The sequence below is a fragment of the Lygodium microphyllum genome, chromosome 15 (assembly GCF_053477565.2).
Source record: "Lygodium microphyllum isolate KBCC chromosome 15, Lygodium_microphyllum_v1.1.10, whole genome shotgun sequence".
Lineage (NCBI taxonomy): Eukaryota > Viridiplantae > Streptophyta > Polypodiopsida > Schizaeales > Lygodiaceae > Lygodium > Lygodium microphyllum.
The window spans coordinates 145,493,744-145,517,732 of NC_141149.1; the positions used below are offsets into that span (position 1 = coordinate 145,493,744).

Sequence of the window (23,989 nt, forward strand, 5' to 3'; positions counted from 1 at the left end):
ACCTATGTTTGAGAAACAGATCTTAGAATGACTCTCCAAGGAACTAGCTTAACAACAGCGGCTGTTTGCACAGCTCTGAGTAGTCATCTGACACGAGCTCACTGCCAAGCTGAGAAGCTCCAATAAGCTATGTTCTTTCATCATGAGATCATATTGAGCCTATCATTGAGAAACAGATTTTACAACAGCTCTCATAGCAGCCACATTAATAACAGCACCTGTCTGCATAGCTCCTCTTAGTCATCTGCATTGAGTTCAGAGTCACACTGTTCTCACCCAATTCATAGCAATGATTACATGTACATAGAAGATCAAAATTAGAAAATGAGTGAATACCCATCCAGGACCTCAGAGAGCAGTCTCATCATCAACACCTGCTTTCCGGAAGCAAATCAATAATATCTCACCAAATGCAGATCTGAGTAAGCTTACTCATCTCAGATAATTTTGGCCTCCTTTCATTTAAAGGCTTCCCAAAATGATACCATTTACTCAAATCAATAAAGATTAGTAATTCCTTTAGCACGGTCATCAAGAAAGCATTTAAGTATCATGCCTCTTAACACAAAAAATTGAGTTTGTATGTGCCTAAATGAACACATCCTGCCAACTTAAACTAAAGCTTTCACTTGACATAAGTTTTGACAGATTACAGAAAGAGTTACCCTTGCAGTTTGCCGTGCCGCTGCTAGCATTGGAATCCGCTCATCATCCTTCTCCCATTCTCCATACAGCTTATACCTAACCTGTGCATATCAATGGTCAATATATGATTCCCCCACACAGTTCGTGTTCAAGACATATGGCTTATGTATCCACAGTTGCTTCTACCTTTATACACACACATGCGCATGCACCCAGACACACACAGAATCCCACATGACCTTATAAGAATTGAGCATCCAATACCATATGTACAGAGTGGATTATAATCACGTGCACATATGATGATTGAATTCAAATAGCAAACTATTGCTGATCATTGATATGATAAAGGGAAAATACAAAGATAACACAATCAAATGATTTAATGTGTTGGAGTAAGATTCGTGGAGAGTTTCAACATTTCCAAGTTCAAAGAGGTGAGGAATTTGAAATTGGAGCTAGGCAGTGGCCAAAGTTTGGGCTGGGCCATGTATTTCTCAATATATTGAAGAACTACTAATTTAATATTAACAGGAATTGGGGCTGGTTAATGGCCAAAGTTTGGGCTGGGCCATATATTTTTCAAAATATTTAAATATAATTGGCAGGAAATTCAGTTTAAAGGCTGAGTTGTGCATGGGCAGGTTGGACACTTGTCATGTAGCCATGTAGGGAGCCATGCAAGGTTGGTTGAGAGAGCTATTCTGGGAAATTCTAAGGGTAGAGAGATCAGTTCTGGGACACTTCACAGCAGTTGAACCCTAATTTGAACAGTTTGACAGTAGTAAAACCCTAACTTGCTGCAGGCGACCTGATTCTGATACTCAATCTGGGCAGTCAACAGCTGCAGTACATTGTATTCAAGCTGGAATTGCTGATTTCTCTCCCTTCTAATCTCTCTTTCTCTTTTTTTTTTTCGTAAAAGGTAATTGTATTAATTACGAAAAAAGTACAAGTTTACTTGATTACAAGATACATGATGACAGTAAGCCATCATGTGAAAAGGTTCTAGTACTAAGAGTTACAAAGTCATGGCAAAGACGCAGAGGAAATTGCCATATGCCAGGGACGTAAGTCCTCCCGAGAGAGCATGTCAGAATGCTGGAGAAGATCTATTTGCCAATACAAGAGACCCTTAAGCCTAGCAATATGAAGCTGAACATTAGAGGCGGAATAAAAAAGAAACGCATTCCGAATGGTCTAGTTATGCCAACAGCCCCAATATCGAAGAAAGTGAAACACGAGCTTCATATGTGGCTGCGCCTGTGTTGGGTATTTGGGCTGCACAAAGACCCAATCAAAGGGCCGTAGTGAGAAACCAACCACTGTTCGCCACACGGCTGACAAGAACGACCAGATTTTCTTAGCGATGGGGCAAGAAATAAATAGGTGACCGGCGGATTCCACACTGGTGGTGCAAAAGAAACAGTTGCCATTGGAGATTCGTCGCTTGGAAAGAGCTGAAGCAAGCGGAAGACCACCAATCATGACCCTCCAAAGAAAGACCTTATATTTGAAGGGTGTCTTGTTCAACCACCCCTCCATCACAGTTGCCCTCCACCATGACCAGGATTTACGCAATCTCCATAGAGCATTAGCTTTAGTAACCAGCCATTTATGATCTTTAATGAGAAGATGATAGACCTGGTTAGCGGAAGCTTTGCCTAAACTCAGCCGGCCTTCAAAGTCCCAATCCTGCCAGGGACGATCCGAAGCAAGGGCAGGAAAGGGTTGTCTGCTCTGGAGCACCATCAAAAGCTGTTCCATAAATGCCTGTATCCACGAGGGATCCTGTCTCCTGGCTGTACGAAACAATATTAACACATTGAGACTCACAAGGGTGGCATCCGCGACTGAAGTTAAGCCCAAATGTGCCATGCGGTTGAATTGTGGTCGAATCTCTTGTTTACCTTCCCATGAAAGTAACCGCGAGACTGCCAACAATTCCAATTGAAAAGAATTAGCAGCTAAGCGATCCTCCGCCGGATGCCACTGAGCCTTCCGGAGGACCAGTTTCCAGGAACATACCAAATGGGCAAGCAGTGATGAAGAAGAATTGGAGAACCGAGAATCGGCATTAAGAACATGCCACCAAGAACTCCGGATTTGGGTATTACCATGCCGAAGCCCATGCTCCTCAAGGAAATAACGGGCTATAACAACCCACGGATAATGATCCGAGCACATGGCGCGGAAAAGAGACCAACGGAGTGCCAACATGTGAGTTTGGGCATCCAAAATAGCTCCTCCACCCATGCGTTTGGGGGCAAAGAAGAGAGGGCTCAAAGGGCACCCCTATCTGACAGAGCGGGCAAGGACAAATGGCTCGGTAACGCCTCCATTCAGCATGACTCGCGAAGACGCCGCAGCACTGATGATGTAGATCAGACGAGACATCTGAGCACCAAAGCCCATAGCAGACATAAGCTCTGCAACAAAAGACCAGTCCAGATAGTCAAAAGCCTTTTCCAGGTCCAATTGAATTAGTACGACCTCCTGATTAGAGTGCCTTGCATAATCAATTGCCAGTTGCGCATTTAATACATTGTGCAAAATGTTTCGGCCCTTAATGAAACCATATTGAAGAAGATGCACAATGGCAGGGAGATGCTTGTGGAGCCGATTCGCCGTTACTTTGGAAAAGATTTTATACACAGAACCCATCAAAGAAATTGGGCGCCAATGTTTCAACATAGACGGCGAAGAAACCTTTGGAAGCAGCTTAACAAGTCCTTCTTTCCATGAGGGAGGCATGATCCCCGTTTCCCACACTTGCTGAAACAAAGCCATCAATGGTTTCGCCAGTTGTGTAGCAAAAACCTCAAAGAACTCATTGGTGAGACCATCCCAGCCAGGACTTTTATCCTTGGGCAAGTGTAACAAAACATCCATAACCTCCGCCTCACAAATGTCTGACTCCATAGTAGCTTGCATGTCCCGCGGAACCTAATTGCCGACCAGGTCATAAAAAACTGAACGGGCCTGAGTAGTTTGGGCTGAAGGTGGAGAAGTGGAACCAAGAAGGTCGAGGAAATAATTCCTATACATATGCACAATAGTCTGCGGATCAATGACCAGGTGGCCTTCTACATCCAGGAGTCTAGTCATATTCTCTCGAGCAGGAGAGGCATGGAGAATGCGAAAGAACTTATGAGTTTGACATGCACTATCTTGCAAAGTCTCCGTTAGATGCTGCAATTTGGCCTGCTGATACGATTTCAACTGAAACTCTTTAATAAGATCAGCCACACGCATTGCCAGTGCTAGTAGAAATGCATCATCTGGAGTGTCCACCAACAGAGAACGGACCAAAGCCAGTAGGTCCTCCGCTGCTTGTCGACGCTGCCAACAAAGAGAGACATGATGGATCCCATACTGCCGAGCAACCCGCTGCACATTAGAGAGCAATCGTTCAAACGAAGCAGTGCCCTGAGAGGAGAAGTTCAATAAGAATCTATCAATCAATTGCTGCATATAGCCCTGAAAGATTGCATGCTTCAAACAAGAGGAGTTGAAATGCAAAGGGAGTCTCTCCAGAAATTGCTTAAAAGGTGCAATGGGTTGTGCAAGCAGCTCAAGCTGCAGAGGGAAATGGTCCAACAAGGCATATTGCTGCAACACTTTCATTTCGAGCATCTCAGGAGGGAAATCATCATTCTGCATGATGTATATGCGGTCCAGCCGCGACCATGTTGTTGCATACTAAGCGGAATGAAAAGTAATCCTTGTAGAAGACGGGTGTAGCCAGGACCAGAGATCTTGCTTAAGAACAGCAAGAGCCAACTCATGCCACATACGACTTTCCGGCGCGTCCATGACCGAATGCTCCGATGTGGACTGCGAAGAATCAACACACATATTGAAATCCCCCATCAAGAAGCCCCGTCTGCCAAGTGACAAGGAAGTCTGCAAAGTATGCCAAAGCTCCCAGCGAAATAAAGGATCATTCGGAGCATAGAGGCCAAGTAACCATAAGATCTGTCCTTCGAATAAAATTTCAATCACCACAAAGCGGCCATGTACATCATTTTTAATAAGAAGGGGCTGATATTTTTCATGTACAATCATGAGCACACCAGAATAATGCATGGCCTGTGTCCCTGCATAAAATAAACGAAAGCCATGGCAATCCATAACTTTTCCGGCTTCACTGTGACTCTTATGTTCAACAGCACACAAGACATCCCATTGATTCTCATGCAATACAGTCCACATGGCATGTTGCTTGTGGCGAGAACAAATTCCTCGCACATTCCACGTGGCTATTTTCATGTGTATTCACAAGAAAATCAGGTATGAGGCACAGCTTGCCTCGATTTAACCTTTTCTGCGAGAATGTCTAGAACTCCCTCATCCAAGAAATCAGCCAACATGGCGAAAGAGTTTTGAGGACCAAATTTGGAGGTAGACGGCATATCTACTGGCTTGGGGATGGAACGGGGATAACGATGATCCCACGGGGTAATGATATTGCCTCTGGTATCAAAAGCCAGCTTAGCAGGTGGATCCTTTGGACGATCCGAAAACACTCTCCTAGTGGGCTGAGAACGAGGGCCAGAGGCAACCATAGCAGGAGCAGAGTGCTCTGAAGACAACATTTCTTTCCTGCGCATATAAGTACGCATGGAATCTTGTGATGCAGTAGGCACAGTATTCTCCATGCCAGCAACAACCCTGGTGCCTTTTTTTGCACGTACTTCAACCCAGTTGGTGCCACGGGAATCCAAACCCGAAACCTGTTGTTTACCTTTATCCAGAACTTTAGATGGGTGAATAGCATCCTGCAACGGAACATCACACACCATATCTTCCATGGGCAGCGCAACATGCCCAACATCTGAAGTGTGTTGCTGCTCTGGGCATTCAGCCATAAAATGCCCCAATTTTCCACAGGAAAAGCAATGTCCTGCAAAATTGCCCCATTTCAAGCGAAAGTGTAAAGGATGCATACCAGAGCAATTGAGATGTAACCACGCAGGCCTTTTCCTAGCAGTGTCCCATAGCATACATAACCGGTTACGATTCACGGCCCTTAGACTTGGAGGGACCAAAACAGCGCCCACCGCGGCCATGGTGTCCTTCAACAGTGGCCAATAGACTGTCGGATAATTTTCCACTTCAACCCACATAGGGCATTCATGTTGCAGCAGGCGCTGAAAATCTGCCATTGGGCGCCATGGTACAACATGGACCAAACGGGGATAAAAAAACAAAGGCACTTTAGACAAGAGAGCAGCACGGTGCGTCTCAGATTTCAACAGCACCTCAAAAAAACCTCGGGGCCCAACAAAAATCTCTTCAACACATTCCCCTTGTAGCAGATTGTGCAGCCACTGCCAAATACGGGAAAGCTGGGGGATTCTACCAGTGAAGAAGAATATAACAGCGCGATCATAAAATACTGAAAAGGAGTACAAGACAGATTTCGGGTCCACAGTGGCTTCCAGAACATCTTCCGGTGCACAGTTAGAAAAGACTTCCTGATTATGTTGAACATAATCGCCAAGCAGAGTGTTGGCAAACTCTAGCAAATGCTCCCAATCAACATCCTGAGAGTCCGCAGAATCTGAAGCAACCTGAGCATAGGAACGATCCTGATGATCCATTGTCTCTTCGGAAGTATGCTTGGTGCGTTTGCCTGCAGGCTGAAAGTCAGGACCAGGGGGCATCTCTTCAGGGCACGGAACCATATCTTTGGGTTCCTCGGTATCAGAATCCGGACCAAGCGCTGCCACCGTTTGGTCTATAAAATCCAGATCCAGACCAACCAGATTGTATCACTGCGTATGCCGGTTACAGGCCGAGTGAAGATCTCACGGGGGGCAGGAAATCATAGGCCCCTCTCCCTCTTTCTCAGGCAAAATCGACCTGGCACTGGACTGACAAAGGGGCTTGGGAAGCGCGCACGCAAAAATAGGCAGCCGCTGTGCAGAGAAGGCACGACCACAGGCAGAGAAGGGCTCGTTTCCTTTGTTGGCTCAAAAACACGCTGTCACGCGCTCTGTGTGACAACCTAGGTGTGATGGGCTGCTTCCCCTTGTTGGCAAAACGGGCAGATCAGGGCGGGCAGCTGTGCAGGACCGAAGGTGCAACGGATGAGGATGATCAATAGGGCGACAGGCCAGGACGATGGTTGCCAGGCGCAGGAGGGAAAGACCAGGGCGAAACGTATGCACGCACCAGGCAGAGGGCGACGGAACGTCGAGGCAGAGGGCGCAAGCCCAGGCAAGGACGGAGGACCCTACGGACAGGAAGGCCAGGCGCGTCAGAGACGGGTCAGGCGGCGGGTGCACGTCTGCACGCTCCTTCTTTCCCTGTCGCTCCCGCTCGCGCTCGTTCTGTCTCGCGCTAGCTCTGTGTGCACGTGCAGTGTCGACGCAGCGAATCCGGGCCGAGGCGCTGCCCTAGACGGTGAGGGGTTGTCAGAAAGGTCGCCACCACAAGGTCGTCCCGTCATGAGCAGTCGCCATCGCTCTTCCCTCTCTCTCTCTCCCTCTCTCTCTCTCATCGACGAAAACAAAGGAGATCGACACAATCCTACACATAATCAAAGAATCACAAGATCAAATGTACCTACCTGCTCTCTCTTTCTCTCTCTCTCTCTCTCTCTTGATGGTTTCATAGTGAGGCCGATATACATGGATGCTCAACTCTCCCATGGACTCTGAGTTGCTATTGGTCAGATTCACTCCTCATCGCATTGGTTGTTGATTGAGACAGGTCAATGGAGCCATATTGCAGCCAATGAGAGGATGTGCCAGCTTTGTGGATGGGAGCTAGAAACGGAGGACCACTACATCTGCAAATGTATTGTATACTATGATATCCGAGGCCGCTATCATTGCTGTCACAAGACTGAGACTGTGACAACTATTATCTTTTTGCTGATTTCTTTATTATTACTTTATTTGGTTTTTCTTTTTGGAAGGATCACTCTTGAAATCTAAACGCCTGAGTTGCATGGCCAGTATGTGAAACGGATAGGAATGTCTAGTGAGTCAAGACTGGACAGTTAAGGTCCAGTACAAGTCTGGAAGAGATTGTTGGCACTGTAGATTGAAAAGCCTGGAAGAGACTTGTGAAAGTGTATATGGACAAGTGTGCTGAAGAACTAGCTTGGAAGAGACTAGTTCAAAATGAAGATGGACAAATCTGCAAGAGATTAGTCCATGTGGGATCATCAGTGGAAATTCACTTTTAGTTGAGCGACATTACAAATTCGGATGAAGCCATAGTCTGCAAAGATGGTCAGAAGACTAGTGGGGATGCAATGGAAGCAACTCCTAAAATTTAGGGAGTTACTATTTTTGGACCCCAGAATCTATTCGCGTCATTATCTTCGTTTTTGCACGAGGATTAATCCTCTGGTCTGTGCCGAGGTCAAATTTTGAACCGAGGATGGAGAATTTTAAACTGGAAGGTTAGAACGGGAAATATCTTCCAATGCTGCCATTTGGCACAAATTTGTGCACTTACCTCTTTAAAGAGGGACTGGCGTGCAGTTTTTTGGGTCTTTGGGGGCTCATTTGAAGAGGATGGAGGAACATTTGCTGATAGAAAAGATTTGAGAGCTTGCTTACCTTGTCTATGATGCACAGAGGGTTGAGCTTTCTCCCTGACAGTTTGGTTATGCTTCAGAATCAAGGGCCTTTCTTTTGATTTATGTACAGTTGTGTGGGAATATGCTGTTTTTGCATGAGGCAAGAGCCTCCTTTCTCCAGGAACAGGAGCAGTTGTTTGCTACCCACAAGCAGGAACAGGTGAGGGTGGTAACCTCACCAAGCAAGTGTCTGAAACAGTACTAAACCAGTACTGATTCTGGACTGTTCAGAGGTATTTCAGAGCCCAATTGATGTCAGAATCAAGGGGCACTTGGCACAGATGTTGGAGAACAGTACAGGGAACAATCTGAGCTGAAAACAGGTTTCAAAACAGGTCTGAACCAGTAATTACAACGGGCTGAATTGGTCAATTCTGCACTCCAATCAGAAGTTTCAGACTTGGGTAGAGTTTCCCCTCCTGGTCAACTTGATTTGGGTCAGTAATTGTACTGTTATGCTACCAAATTTCACCCAGAATAGGTGAAAGACAGCCCATTGTACTTTCTCTCTTTTTAAAAATAAAGAAATACCGCAAGGGGCACCTGACTTAGGGGCCAACAAGGTGTCTGTGTTGCAACAGGAGCATTCTAGCTTCCTGTATTTCTTCTTGATTCTATGTCTTTAAGTTCAGGTAAAGTGGGCGACTGTGAATTGGGTGAAAGCATTTATGTATTTTGGTTGTAAACTACCGCCCTTTCCAGTGAACAGGCTGGTTACAATTGCCTCTTTAAGGAGGGCTTTGGACCACTAAGATGGGTGATGGACTATGAGGACCAAAGATGTTTGGGTCTTTTCTTATTGGAGCTCCAACGGCGCAGAGGAGTATTGTTACGAGATAGGAGGTGACCCCAACCTCATCCACCCCTCTAGAGAGCAATTACAGACTTTTTCAGTGTAGCTGAACCCCTTGTCGCTACCACCCCAAACACTACATCTCCTATTGATAGGTGTCATCGAGGGACATCATCAAGCAGCATCACAATTGGCAGAGCTACAGCATTACACAGAGCACGACACCCTAGAGTACCTACTTGACGACATAGGTATGCCCATATGTGTCACATTCGCATCATGATTGCTCGTTACAAATGCAGATTGGTGCGCTGATTCAGTCAGAGGTAGCTTGTAGAGTCTTGGTGGATTCCATAGATTGAGGAGGAGATACTCTACACTCTTTTAATCTTTTTAAACCTAGTTTTTTAAGGTTTTTCAAATTTCCATAATTCTCATACCTCTCATGCCAATCCACCATGTAGACCTACACATTTATCTCTATCTCTTCTTCTCTGATTAGAGATGATGATACCAGTTGTATTGGTTATGGTCTCATAGGCCATTCTGGCCTTTTAGAGGCGTCAATAGATCTTATCTTATCTCTTATCTTATTTCTCTCTGTCTTTTTTTTTCTTTTTTTCATAATGAGTTGTTATGTTATATCATAGACAAGTACAAAAGAAATACAAGAGAACAAAAGTCAAGGAAAGGTCATAGAGGAGACCGCCGATACCAAGAAATTAAGTCATCTTTGGTCAAGATATCAGTATACCCTAGTGGCGTCTGCTTTAGCTATCCACATCTACCACAAAGCAAGTGCCAAATTCATATGCACTCTATTCCTACTCATTTGGATCCTCCTCCCAATCTGGTGGCGCGTTAAAAAAGAAACATCCTATTGTAGTCGAGATGGTGATTCAATCCAGAAACTGATATGATGAGGAGGATGGAAGACCACACAGTCCGATTCTTAACAGGGGCACGAGATACGTTTTCCTCCCAGCCTTGCCTAGTTAATTGCTAGCAACTCCCATTGTGATCCGATTGCCAACACTTCTCGGTGAGTCCTACTATTCTTGGACTCTCTTTAATTCTAGGCTCCCCTAAATCCCGTTGGGGCGCCCAAGGCCCCCGGACGGTCATCCCTCGTGCCTGTTTTCCGTAATTTACCTCATTTATGTAACATTTCCTTCCCCTTAAGAATCGGTTTCGTCCTCGAAAACGATACTTGGAAGGTCTAATTGTAAATTGGGAAACCTTTTCTTTAAGATACTTACGTGCTCCCATGTTGAGCTTTCTTCTGAACAATCTTTCCATTTGACCAAACATTCTTGATAAATAGTATTCCTTGTTCGTCTGTTACGAACATTTAATATTCTTTCTGGTTCATGTGGATTAGATTGGTCATCTAATAACTCCTCAATGTTATCATTTAGGATTAGATTATCCGAATCACCCAGCTTCTTCCTTAGCTTGCTTACATGAAAAACTGGATGTATTTTACTACCAGCAGGTAGTTGGAGCTTGTAAGCCCGTTCTCCCACCTTTTTAAGTATTGTGAAAGGACCACAATACCTGGGTGAAAGCTTTGGACATTGTCCCGTTTTCATGGTTTTAGTTTGTTCAGGCACTTTAAGATAGACTAATTCTCCTTCTTTAAGAGATGTCTCTTCGATGAGGATCAGCATAAGCTCTAGCTCGATTTTGAGCTTTCTTAATATTTTCTTGAGCAAATTTTAACATACTGTTCATATCCTCCAAAAAATCGTTGGCTGCCTGAACCTTTTACTTATGCAGTCCTACTGCATGAGGAGCTCTGGGCTGAAACCCATACATTAACATAAATGGACTATATCCAGTGGAAGAGTGCTTGGCACTATTATATGCAAACTCTGCTATCGATAGATACTCTTCCCAATTAGTTTGCCTTTTACTTACATATGCCCTGAGCATATCTTCAAGGATTTGGTTAACCCTTTCAGTTTAACCATCTGTTTGTGGGTGGTCCGCCGTACTCATGCTAAGTTTAGTATCCAACTTCCTAAATACTGCACGCCAAAATTGACTATCAAATTTTCTATCCCGATCAGAAACTATATTTGCCAGAAGGCCATACAATCTGTATATGTTCTCTACGAACAATCTAGTCAATTCTGGTGTTTTAATATTAGTTGAAGTTGGAATGAACCTAGCCATTTTGGTTAACCTATCCACAATCACCCACACAAAGTCGTGCCCCCTCCATGTTCTGGGTAATGCAACAATAAAATCCATGGAAATACTCTCCCATTTTCCCGAAGGAATCTCTAATGGATTGGATAAGTCCTCCCATTTTCAATCTTTCAGCTTTATTAACCTGGCATTTATTACATTTGATCACATAGTCAAGGACGTCCTTATTCATTCCAGGCCAATAGAACTGCCTTTTAATAAGACTATAAGTCTTATTAACTCCTGGATGTCCCGCGCTAGGGGTATCATGACACTCAAAGAGTATCTCGCGCCTTATTTCTTTATCTTTCGGGACACATACCCTAACCTTGTAGAGTAAATAACCATTATCAATGGTAAAATTCTTCCACTTGAATTCGGTTTGAGCAACCCCTATTGCTCCATTTCCTTGTTGAACATCCTCAGATATTCCTTCCTCAGTGGAGGCTCTTCCATTTGGATCCCCATTTTTTATTGCTTCCCATATGTTGGAATATGCCGGATCAACCTGACATTTCCCTTTTAAAGATTCAAGCAAGTAAAACTCAATTCATTTATGATGGGCATTCTGTTGAGTGCATCAGCCACTATATTATACTTTCCTTTTCTGTATCTTATCTCATAGTCGAACTCTTGAAGGAGTTCGGCCCATCTGGCTTTACGCCCTTGTAGATCCAGTTGGTCATTAAGCCACTTAATGCTTTCATGATCCGACAAGATCAAAAGTTTGGCACCGTACAAATAGTGCCTCCATTTCTTCATTGCATGTACTATTGAATACAGCTCCCTCTCATAAACAGAATAATTCTGTTTTCTACGGTCTAATTTCTTGATTTCAAAAGCAACTGGTTGACCTTCTTGTAATAAGACCGCGCCTATCGCCTTATCATTGGCATTGGCTTCAACCAGAAATGGTTTATTGGGATCCACAATTAATAGTACTGGAGCTGTAGCAATAGCTACCTTAAGTTTTTGAAAACTTTCATTTTGGTCTGTTCCCCAATTAAAGCTCTTTTCTTTCCCTTTAAGTTGATCTGTCATTGGAACAACTATTTTGGCATAATCTCGAATGAATCTACGATAAAATCCAGATAAACCTAGGAAGATCTGCAGCTCTTCCAGGTTCCTTGGAGATGGCCATTCAATAATTGCCCTTACTTTTTCTGGATCCATCTTGATTCCCTCTTTTGAGATAATATGCCCCAAATATTTGACCTCTTGTGCGAAGAATTCACATTTAGTTTTCTTCGCATAAAGGGAATGTGTTCTTAACAGTTGGAATACTGATTGTAAGCGTTCCAAATGTTATTCTCTTGATTTACTAAAGATCAAGATATCATTCAAGAAGACTACTACAAAATGTCCTAGATAGGGCCGTACCGCACTATTCATCAGCTTCATAAAGGTAGTTGGTGCATTAGTGAGGCCAAAAGGCATCACCAAAAAATCATAATTCTCGTATCTAGTACGAAATGCTGTCTTAGAAACATCTTGTGCCTTAATTCTTACTTGATGATAGCCTGATCTTAAATCTATCTTTGTGAAGAATTTTGCCCCTTGTAATTGATCAAAAAGATCTTCCATTCTGGGCATAGGAAATTTATTCTTCACCGTTATTTTATTAAGTGCTCTATAATCAACACAAAGTTGCATAGAACCATCTTTTTTCTTTACTAATAAAATTGGCGAAGCCCAAGGTGAATTATTGGGTTGTATAAACCCTTTATCAAGGTAATCCTTAATTTGTCTTTCAACTTCTTGGTGCTGTGTTTCACTTAACTTATAAGGTGGCTTAGAAATAGGGTATGTATCCTTATTTGTGTCAATTGGGTGATTTATATTACCCCTATCTGGTGGAAGGCCACTTGGTAAATCAGAAGGAAACACATCTTTAAATTCATCTAACAAACCACTTAATTCATTATTTACATTCAACTCACAAACATAAGAAAATTGTTGCTTTATATTACAGAAAGTAAAAGTGTTTTGTACAGGAAGAGACCATAACATATATACCTCACAAGCTTCCTTCTTTATCAGCTTCTGAACCTCAATGGAACACAACAAAGAATTATCAGATACTTCATGTTCACCTTGAATCACAAAAGTCTTACCATCCCTTTCAAATTCCAGTGTATTATGATGATAACTACGTTTTAAGGATGGTTTTAATCCCCATAGCCACTCCCTCCCTAAAGCAATATCTGCTCTTTCCATATTCATAATTTGGAAATTAAGTTTATCTTTATATCCTTGGATCTCAATTTCCAAATTGGATACCATTGTATCTCATATTTTATTATATTGACCTTGCATCATACAAACAACATATTGATGCCCACTCTTTTGTTGGGGAAGTTTCAATTTTTTGACAAGTGCATAATTTATGAAATTGTGGGTAGCAAAGTCATTAATCATGACTCTAACCCTATTTCCAGCTATCAATCCATGCACTCTAACTAAATCATGTGGCCCAAAGGTAGGTTGCCACATAGAAGTTGAGATACAACACCTGTGTTGTACATCCTTGTGCAAGACCTCTAAAGATTTATTCCTTTCATGCCCCTTTAATTCTAGAGTCTGCACTACATGGATTTGTTTTTCTTTTCCCTTGCTCTTGCCCTTATCCTTTCCTTTATCTTCCCCCTTTTTCCTTTGAGGGCAATTCCAGGCAACATGGTTAAGGGATAGGCAAATGAAACACAACTTTTCTTTTTTGGCCTTATCAAAGTCATTTGGACTTAACTTTGGCCTTACATATTGTTTCTTTTCAAAAGGTTGTTTCTTGCCCTTAAAAAATAGCATTTTCCTTTTAAATTGCCCACAAATTTTGAGGTTTCCAATTCCTTAGACTTGGGTTCCGTATCAGTGAGACTAGTGAGTGTACCTGGACGCGTACTATCTTCATTGATTAATGCAAATTTAATTGCCTCTTCCAGCGTCTTAGGTGAACCTCTTTTTACTTCTTTTTTACAGGCCTTATCTAGTCCCTTAATGAATCCTCTTGTCTTTTGAAATTCATCTATTCCTTCCAATTTGAGGATTATCTCACGATATTCCTCCAAATATGTCAGCAGGGGTCTTCCCTTTTGTCTGACATAATCCCAATCTTCCCAATTTCTTTCCATTTCATTTTCAGGAAGGAATTCTTTCAAAAAGACGGATTCAAATTGAGCCCAAGTTTCAGGTATTTTATTTGCCTCCTTTAAAGTTCGCCACCATTTATACGCCTTTGGCCCCAAAGTTAAATTGGCCTCCAGCGCTTGGAGATGTGGTGGAGTATTTTTAAGTTTGTGTAAATCTTCCCATTTTTGGAGAAAATTAAAGATAGTGTCTTTATTTCTATCTTTTTCCTCCCCGTGAAACTGAGGGGGTTTCATATATTTTAAAACTGGATTATCCCTCAACTTGTGGTGGGGTTCCTTAGGATCTCGCATAGTCACATCCAAATCTTTCGATGAAGATGGGATATCCGAGGTTTCTATCTTATTTTTATCCCTTTCTAGTAATAAAGTTAATTGAGATTTTATTTCGGTGAGTGTTTGAGTTAAAAATTCCATTTGAACCCCCTGTGCCTGCACACGAGTAGTTAGATCATCAAATTGTTCTCGTGTGGCAAAGAATTCTTCCCACTGTTCTTCTTGCATCTCCGTTTCATAGGGATCTACTATAGGGTGGTCCCCAGAACTAGAACCTTCCATTACTCCCTCTTTCCCTTTTTCTGCCATTAATACATTGAAATTGGAAAGCAAAGATAAGAAATTTGCGTACAAAGTAAAGTACTTCCGTGGTTATAATGACAGGGCAACTGTTTGACTAGTTAATTGCTAGCAACTCCCATCGTGATCCGATTGCCAGCCGTCACTTCTTGGTGAGTCCTACTATTCTTGGACTCTCTTTAATTCTAGGCTCCCCTAAACCCCGTTCGGGCGCCCAAGGCCTCCAGACGGTCATCCCTCGTGCCTGTTTTCCGTAATTTACCTTATTTATGTAACACATCCCTATGTGTCTTTGCAAAGGGATCTCTTCACCACGAAATTTCAAAATTGTACATGCAGCTCGATGTGGAGACTTTTCCACCTGTACGATACTGTAGAGGGTGCAGATGCAATTGAACGATTTGAAATTCACTAGGCAACAGATGTGGTAAATGGATAGAGAAATCAAGCTAGTGACACAGATTTAAGTATTTAACATGAAAATTTTGTCATAGGACATAAGAGGCTTTTGTGAGATTTTTCCTGTATGAATGGATCCCACTAAGACATGATGTCCAAACAATCTTGGTCCCTGATTTGTTTGAATTTCTTGTGGTTCAAAACCATTACCTATAGTGGAGACAATGTAGCAGTCCATAAAACCTCTACCAAACCAACTAGAGTGGGGTAAGTCAATTCCAATGTGGAAAGTTTCCAAAAGATCATGCCCTTCAAAACTACATGGGGCTTTATCAGTTCAAAAAGTAACAACATATTCTACAAATTGCAAATGTGTTCTATACTTGTTGACCTTTTCAATTCCTTGAAGTTCAAACCAAACCAACAAGCATCAGCTACCTATAAAAGAAGATCATAGCTCCTCTGCTTTGTAGAACCTGAGATTTGATGCTTGTTAAAATCCTAAAGTTGCTATGACATGGCAATAAGCAGACAAGAATAATAGCACCAAACAGCTTGCTCCAATTCCTAAACACACACCCATTTATTAACAGGCAATGACTGTGGCAGTATTCAAGTTGCATATAAAACGTTTCACATGGAACGTGTGATGTAAGGCCTTCAAACACATGCCATCAAACTAGAGCTTCCTGTGATAAGTTACTTACGGACAATCTTCACAAGAGGAATGATAGGAATTTATGGCCGCTACGTCTCATGATCATTCAATGCCAATTGTTTCTTCTTCTGGCTTTTGAATCTTGTGTTTACAACAAGAGGGACGAGCTTCACCCATGAAATTGGCCTTCAAAGGGGTGAAGATGAAGAAAACCAGTAATAGATTTATCATTCTTTCAGCTGCTAGATCTTCGACTTCATCTGAGGCTTTAAGAGTGTGAAACCTCTAAAAAACGCCCAAGAAGATGGCATAAGGGTACAGTTGCATTAGAACTTGAGGTCACGGTCTCACCCCAGTCCTACTTGACAGCCTCTAAACCAGTTTACAGTGATCATAGGTGGCCTTTTAGTATTCTCTTAAGCAACTTGAGAGCTCTGCTCAACCCATACCATGTAGGGATCTAGTGGTTGTCACTCAATGTACTCAAATCCTTTCTAACCTGGTAGTTCTTTATCAAGGTGCATTGTGTACAATACCATGAGTTGCATCTGCCATGTGTCACTTGGTTATTAGTTTGTGCACACAGTTATTTATGCATGTTAAATGAATAATACTCTGAAAGTTTGTGTGCACATCTGTTTAGCACAAGTACTGAATTGGCCGGTTGAAGGCTACACTTGAAGATCCAGTGAGCAACACTTTCCAAACAGTTACAACATCAGCTTGATAATAATGAAGAAATACACCAAGAGGCGCAAGGATTTGGGGTCTTTCTTGGTGTCATGGTGTAGGAGTCTGGATTAAGTGCTTGCAAGTTAAATTCCACTGCCTTTGGTTTATTGAACACTGATTTGACAATGTGCTTCAATTTCAATTTACTGCACCTCTCTTAAATAGTTTGTTATCAAGACAAATACACTGTGTAGCAATAGTGGGAGAGCAAGCACATGTAGAAGTATCTATTTTTTGTGGCAAAGTATTTTAAATCCAAGAAAGCCCATGTGAATCTCAGCTAGGATTAATGATTGGGCTTTTTACAATCTTGCATTGGTTAGGCAGAGTGAGCAATGACAAACTTCATCTACTGGGGAGGACATGGATTCCAGGTAGGACAGATGTAGCCTCAAATGCCAATATTTACCAGAGAAGTCTTCTCGAGATTATTGTTCTTGATTGCCAAAGTCAAGCCTTCCTAGTTAGGCTGATTGTCACACACTGCCTTCTACATGTTGAACCTCAAAGTTCTTCCCTTGTCCGCAAGAAAGGCCATAACCACCCCCCAGGAGTTCTTTGTCAGACTAGTGGATCTTTGAGCAGTTTACAGCTAGAGAACCTAGCCGGAGCATTGAAATAAATTCACGAAGCTCCAGCCTCTGTTAAAAGGAAGCCGAGGCAGGCAGTTTTGTTTAATAACCTCTCGAAATCATCAATCAGCCACATCTTGGAACAGAGTCACCTCTAATGGGACAAGTTCTCATTACATGTCACCGGCACACCAAGAGAGCGGTTCCCCTCCATGGATTGATGATATTCACAGACAGGGTTATAGGGTCTCGAAGGAGCTGATAAAGGCGATCAGGAAGAGACTGCCTCATGGGTGAGGGTGGGATCCACTGGAACAGTTTTGGAGAAATTTGTTCATAGAGAAGCCTCCAAACCTTTCCTTTTCTAAACACAGTATCAAGCTGTGAGGAGAATTCAGATGAATAGGCCTCTCGACATTGGCACAATAAGGCATCTGTAAACATATTTGATTTGGAAGGAGATCGCATGACAGCTGTAGGCCTAGGAAAATTTTGCTCTAGCTTTGGCATATCACCCACAAGAGTCTATTAATAGCCCCTTGCCTCTAGAAGGGCTAGTTCCAGTCCTTTGTTCTTTGTGTGAAGCACCCAAAGACACAAAGGCATTGCCTTCAAGAATGCACCACAGCTCATCAGGTGTGAAGTAGAGCTCTGATACTAGCTCTTTAATATCTCTTGGTAGAGACCTAGGTAGTTGTAGCTTATGTCATAAATAAAGGACCGGCCATAGCCTATGAGGGCATTCAAGAAAGCATTGCCTTCCACATCACAGGACAACATCTTTGGATTATTCCTACTGGAGACTTCTCACAGTCAATGCCAAAGGGAGGTAACTGTCACACATCAGCAAGTATTGTCAGTATCATAGCCTTCTTATCTTCATGATGAGATAAGATCAAGCCATTCAGCAGCAAGACATTGCCAATACAAAGATTCTCCCCAAGTCTCCCATGGAGATTATTTGCTCTCCACAAATGTGATGATAAAGGGTTTAGGTAGACTCTGAGCACATGAAGAAAACAACTGCTGTTTTTCTAACTATCTGCAACACAGATACCTTATTTTTATTTAATTAGGAAGCTTGCATGGTTTGGAGAGGTGCTTATTGAGAGCATTCTCTTTTCTTGGGAGAGGTTAAACTATCATAACTGCCAGGACTAGAAGTTCTTGCTGATGAAAAAGATTTTCTTGGTGCCTTCCAGCAAAAGTTTAACTTTATCTCATGGAAGCTCAGTACTGTCGATACTGTAGAATGATAAATATATCTCTCCAAACATTTTAAGATCTGAAGTTGACACCAGCACAGATCTGATATCTGCATTATATCCACGTGCACTGGCTGATATTATTGCTTATAGTCAGAAAAAAATAATAAAATGGTGTCTAGTGCAGTAGTACCCCTTGGTAAAATAGACGCACAAATCAGAACCCAGCATTAATTTTGACCTTAACACATGATTCAGGACTTTCTGGTAGTGAGTACACATCTCTAATCAACCAAACAACAAATTTACACATACACACCTCATAAGGAAGAAGGCTCATGACTTCCCATATCTCAAGCCCCACTGCAGGGTTTGCTGGAAGAAGTTGCAGGGAAGGAAGTAGGCAATTGCCTAGAGCCTCCTCAGTCCTTAAACGTGCTTCCTTCAAGTGCATCCTGGCATCTCTGCCAACATCTTGATGGATTGCACCAAACTGGTGATGAAAACGTGAAAGGGCTGAGGAATAATAACCCCGCAAAACTCTACACACCTGGTGATTTGTTGAAACAGAGTCTGTTAAAATTTGGAGACTTGAATCCCACAACCTTAAAAATCAAAATATAAAAGCAAAAGAAAAAATAAACACAGAGAGAACTCAAAAGATGGCAACAAACACCTTCAGGATCCCCAACTACCTTTTAAGCAATAAATTGAAATATTCAGAACAAAAGAAACACTGAGAGAACTCAAAAGATGGCAAAAGAGCAAAAAATATATGAGGGTGTGATATATCTAGTACCTTTTGGAGAAGTAGAGCATTCCGGTACAAATATGGACCCACACAGGATAACATCTGGAAGAACTCCTTATAGAGATCCACAAATTCAACACATTGCCCACTATACTTGATGTCCATTTCTCCAATACTGGATGTATCCTGATCAAGTGACCCTCCCAACTTGGATAAATACACTGGTCGCACTAGCTTGTAGCTCTTGTTGATTTCATTTTCAATAGTACTGACACAGCAAATACAACATCCCATAAGAAATAGTTCATAAGAATCCAGCCAAAAAGAAGAATGAAGAAAATTAGATGTGAATTTGTAATGAGCAAGGTTGTATTTTCATCAAGATGAAAAGATTTAACACACAGTATGTTTCAGACAACATATATTCAACATAAGTATCCGGGACCCTTCCTCTTTCTCCACTGGGCCTCCCCTCTCACCCCTTATGGCTGCTGTACCCCTCTCCTGCTTCCACCCTTCCATCTTTACCTCCATTTCCTGCAAAAAATACACCTTCCTTTTCTTCTCTTCCTCCATCTTTAGCCACCTGGGCTCCCTACCTCTCTCTTCCATCAGCCACCATGATAGGAAGACAGCAGCAATTAGCTTCCTAATCAATGCAGCTCCATGTCACGTTCACTACCAATGGGTACTTGACTCAGTCCAGTCACTTACACTTGACCATACATTGCTTATTAATAAACTTGTAGATGGACACTTAGACAAACTATACATAGCTTGTGACAGTGGATGGTTGTACCGGTCCATACTACCACAGGACTTTCCCCTATAGTTAGGAGGCACAGCAAATTCACTGCCAGATCCCCCTTGTTCTATGTAGTCATCATAATTCTTCTGAGCATATACTCATAGTCCTGATCCTACCATGGTGCACTTGGGTATTTTCCTGCTCACTATTAGCTGTTGAAAACTTCAAACATAATTGTATCACATGATGTCTTTGGAGAAGTACAATGCCCAGCTTATTGCACAATTCTACTCATAGGTAGAAGGCCTTGATTTTCAAGCAACATTTGCACCTTCGGCTACTAGTCTTGGCTGCTTATAAGAAGAGGCCAATCTTTCAAATAGATGTGAAAGCTGCATTCTTGAACACTCACCTCAAATAGCAGGTATACATGGTGCAACCACCAGGGTTTGAGGTGCCTACTCAAGAAAACAAGGTTTCCATGCTTAGAAATGCATTGCATGGGCTGAAACATGCTCTCAAGGTGTGGTACCAATCAATAGATGTAATTTTTAAAACCTTTTGATGCTAAGTTGTATGTGTTTAGGTAGGTGGCAATAATCAAGAGGTGGTTTTGTACGTAGATGACTTGATAATCACAAGAGATCATGAGAATATACTTTAACATGAGGGAGATGCTAAGTTCTGAATTTGAAATGACAACCTTGGGGCTTAAACATTTCTCCTTGGGCATTGTGATGCCTAAAGAACATAGCAAAATCTTCATGTCTTAACCAAGGTATATTGGGGAGATTTTGACAGCATTCAAGATGATCAATTGTAAGGTAGTGGTTTCGCCAAGGGAAGCAACTGCAAAACTATCATTAGAGGATGCATCACCATTTGTGGACACAACCCAGGAAGCTCACACAAAGTCTTAGTTATGTGATTGGAGTCTTGAGCAAATTGTCAAATGAGTCCCCAAAAAAACATTGGAGGGGAAGGATATGGGTGCCAAAGTACTTGAAGGCTATAATGAACTATGGTATCAACTACAAATTGGGCAAGACCATATTTGAAAATTATCATTTAGATTGGACAAGAGATATTGCTTCTAGCTTGGATCAAAAGTTTTTGTCTTGGATCAACAAGAAGCAACCCAAAGTTGCATATTCCTCAATAGAGGCTGAGTATAAGGCAACATGCTTTGTTGCTTGTGAAACTCTTTGGCTAGGGAGGATTTTGGGAGACATGGGAGTTCTACTAAGAGAGACAACAATCACACTTCTGACAATCAAAGATGCACGATGATTCTAAAAAACCTGATGTTGCATGCATCCACAAAGCATATTGAGATTCGATATAGCTATGTGTGCAAGCTCCATAAGCATAATTATATTGATGTCCACACTTCGCCCATGTAACTCAAATTGAGTTGAGGGCTCTATTGATCCTCTCATCTTCATCAATTTTATTCATTCCTCATGTCATTGTGGTAGATACATTTGCCGTTGTGATTACTACCTTCTTCCAATGCTCTTACTTGAGGACATTGAAAGGGAAATTTCACTTAATCATGGTGGGTGGAATCTCAGTGTTGGCAAATCACTACCTTTCTCTAAGAAAGCAAATTGACCCTCTCACACTTGGAGGGCCTTGCGAGAGAGTAGATTGTATTGCTCTTACTTGAGGACATTGAATGCAAGATTGCACTCAATATTGAATTTGGGGCATTTTCCATCTCCATCAAGGCGGGTGAAGGCAATTGATTGCCCAAATCAAAGGGCAAATCAGATTAAAGACTTGCTGGTGATTTTGAACAGCAAGGGGAGTTGGAATACCAAAAGGGATTGCGAGAATCCCATTGTAAATCAACTTCTTCTTCAATAGAGCGAAAGAAATACCAAGAGGGGCACCAATTTTGGGACCAATCGAGTGTGCATTGTCCAAGATCAGTAGGTAAATTTGTATTTTCAGATTTGCACTAATTGTTTGCTGCTGTAATTAAGTTGGGAATGAGGGATTTACCACCCATCCACGGAAAGAAGGCTGGTTATATGGTTCCGTTGCCGAGATACCACTCAATCCCTTGATTTGGTGGGCCCGAGGCACCTGATTGCAAGCCAAAGCTTTGTGCTAGTGCTGATTTTTACTCTCAGCTGAGAAATTACAGCAATATGTCTTCGTATAGTGAGATGGACTCAAGGAATGATGATGTTTCTCAATATGAACATTCACATGGGAATGAAGGAAATGCAATGCCTGACCTTGGAAAAGGCTTAGATTATGGACAGCAAGTTGAAAATGTTGCCGTTGGGCAAGATGCACGGCCTTTAGGGCATAAGGAGACTAATAACCAGCAAAGTGAAGAGGAATTTGATGACCAGTTCAAGAATCGGATGAGGACAACATCAAATCTCTCTACTGAATTGGCAAAGGATCCTCAATTTACCCAATTTTTGAATGCTCCAAAGAAGGACAGCAAAGGCAAGAAGAAGATGATGTCTTCTACACCTTCGGGATAGTAAGATACACCGAAGATAATGTCAAACCCTTCATTTGAAGCTCCTAAAGATGCTAATGAAATAAAACAGTTGATACCTACGGGGCAAGGAATGCAAATGCAAGGCCATAACGGAGGTGCCAATCCAATGGATTTTGGATAGCCAAGTGTCATGCTATGATGGGGCAGCTAGGATATTTTCGTGGAAGCACGATGTTTCATGCTATGGTTCGACAAGGACTGCATACGGGAATGCATGGCACAAATCCCTATGGTATGCAGCAACCAATGCATGGAATACAAGGCCCAATGTATTCGGGTATGGTTGGAAATATGCAACACCCTATGTATGGCAGCATTGGCTTGATGCTTGGGGCACAAAGTAGTATGTTTGGTACTGCATGTGCACCCCCGAATGCTTATGGGGCTCAAGGAATGAACGTTGGTCATGCAAATGCTCCATTTGGTGTTGGTTTTGATGTAAATTCAGCAAATGCACCCTTTTTGCAATAGCCAATGTATGACAACTTGAGACCCAAAGGGGCAGCAGAAGACTATGATGAGGGTGGAAAAGGAGTGAAGTTTGAGTCCTTCGACAGTGTACAAGATAGACTGAAAGCTTTGACTTTTATTTAGCAGTTTGATGCAACCTATTCAGGGGGGAACAAGATAGAGTCCTCAAAAATTCGAAAGGCAGCCACTTTCTTGAAAGGGAATGCATTACAGTGGTGGTCCACTCTTTTGATGCAAGATAGAGCACCGTCAACGTGGGTACAATTCAAGAAAATGTTTGCATTGAATTGGTTGACAAGTACCTTTGAGGTGGACATCATGACAGCTTGGAATAAGTTGGATGCTAAGGAATGTAAGAAAATGTTTGTGGGATGCCCAAAGGAATCAGGGATTTTCACATTAAATCCACAATGTCTAGCATGTCTCAGCTTATAGAGATTGCTGCTACAACTGATGCTTTGCTGCGTGGGAAGGATTCAGGCTTCCTAGAGAGTAGGAAGAAGCCGAATAAAAAGGTGTTAAGGCTGAGAAAAGGGGAAGATCTGAAAATCAGCTTGAGAAGAGGCGAAAACAACAAAGAAAGGGCTGGAAAACATTGGCACAACATACGGAATTGATGGCTATAAATAAATGTTTTATTTGTGAACAAGAGGGTCACATTGCAAGGGATTGTCCCAATAGGCAGCAAGCTGGAAAATAAAAAAATCAAGGAGATTCTAAAGGAGAGAAGCCCAAAACATCAATCGGATTGGTGCCTGATGTTGTTAGTGATCAGCCCAATGATGATGCTACTGAGTTGTGCAGAGCATGGGGCGAAATTAGGGATCGGCATGCATTGATTTTCTTTGATAATGGTGCATGAGCCAACTTCATCTCTGTTGACATGGCTGCCTGTCTAGGCATCAGAGAGGATGAGATGGGACCCATGGGGAAAGTTGGAATGGCATTTAAAGGCCATGCAGAGCCTGTCACACCACTG

General features: G+C 42.3%; 1 protein-coding gene across 2 annotated transcripts in view; it reads right to left on the reverse strand.

Moving 5' to 3' along the window:
• Window positions 1-23,989, reverse strand: part of THO2 — a 231,595-nt gene that overhangs the window by 37,883 nt on the left and 169,723 nt on the right. For both annotated transcript variants that reach the window (XM_087694967.1, XM_087694966.1), the window contains exons 14-16: window positions 19,316-19,535; window positions 18,836-19,066; window positions 666-746 (exon numbers count right to left, since the gene is read on the reverse strand). In XM_087694967.1, the coding sequence (XP_087551093.1) occupies window positions 666-746; window positions 18,836-19,066; window positions 19,316-19,535 (532 nt within the window). The remainder of the gene's footprint in view (window positions 1-665; window positions 747-18,835; window positions 19,067-19,315; window positions 19,536-23,989) is intronic.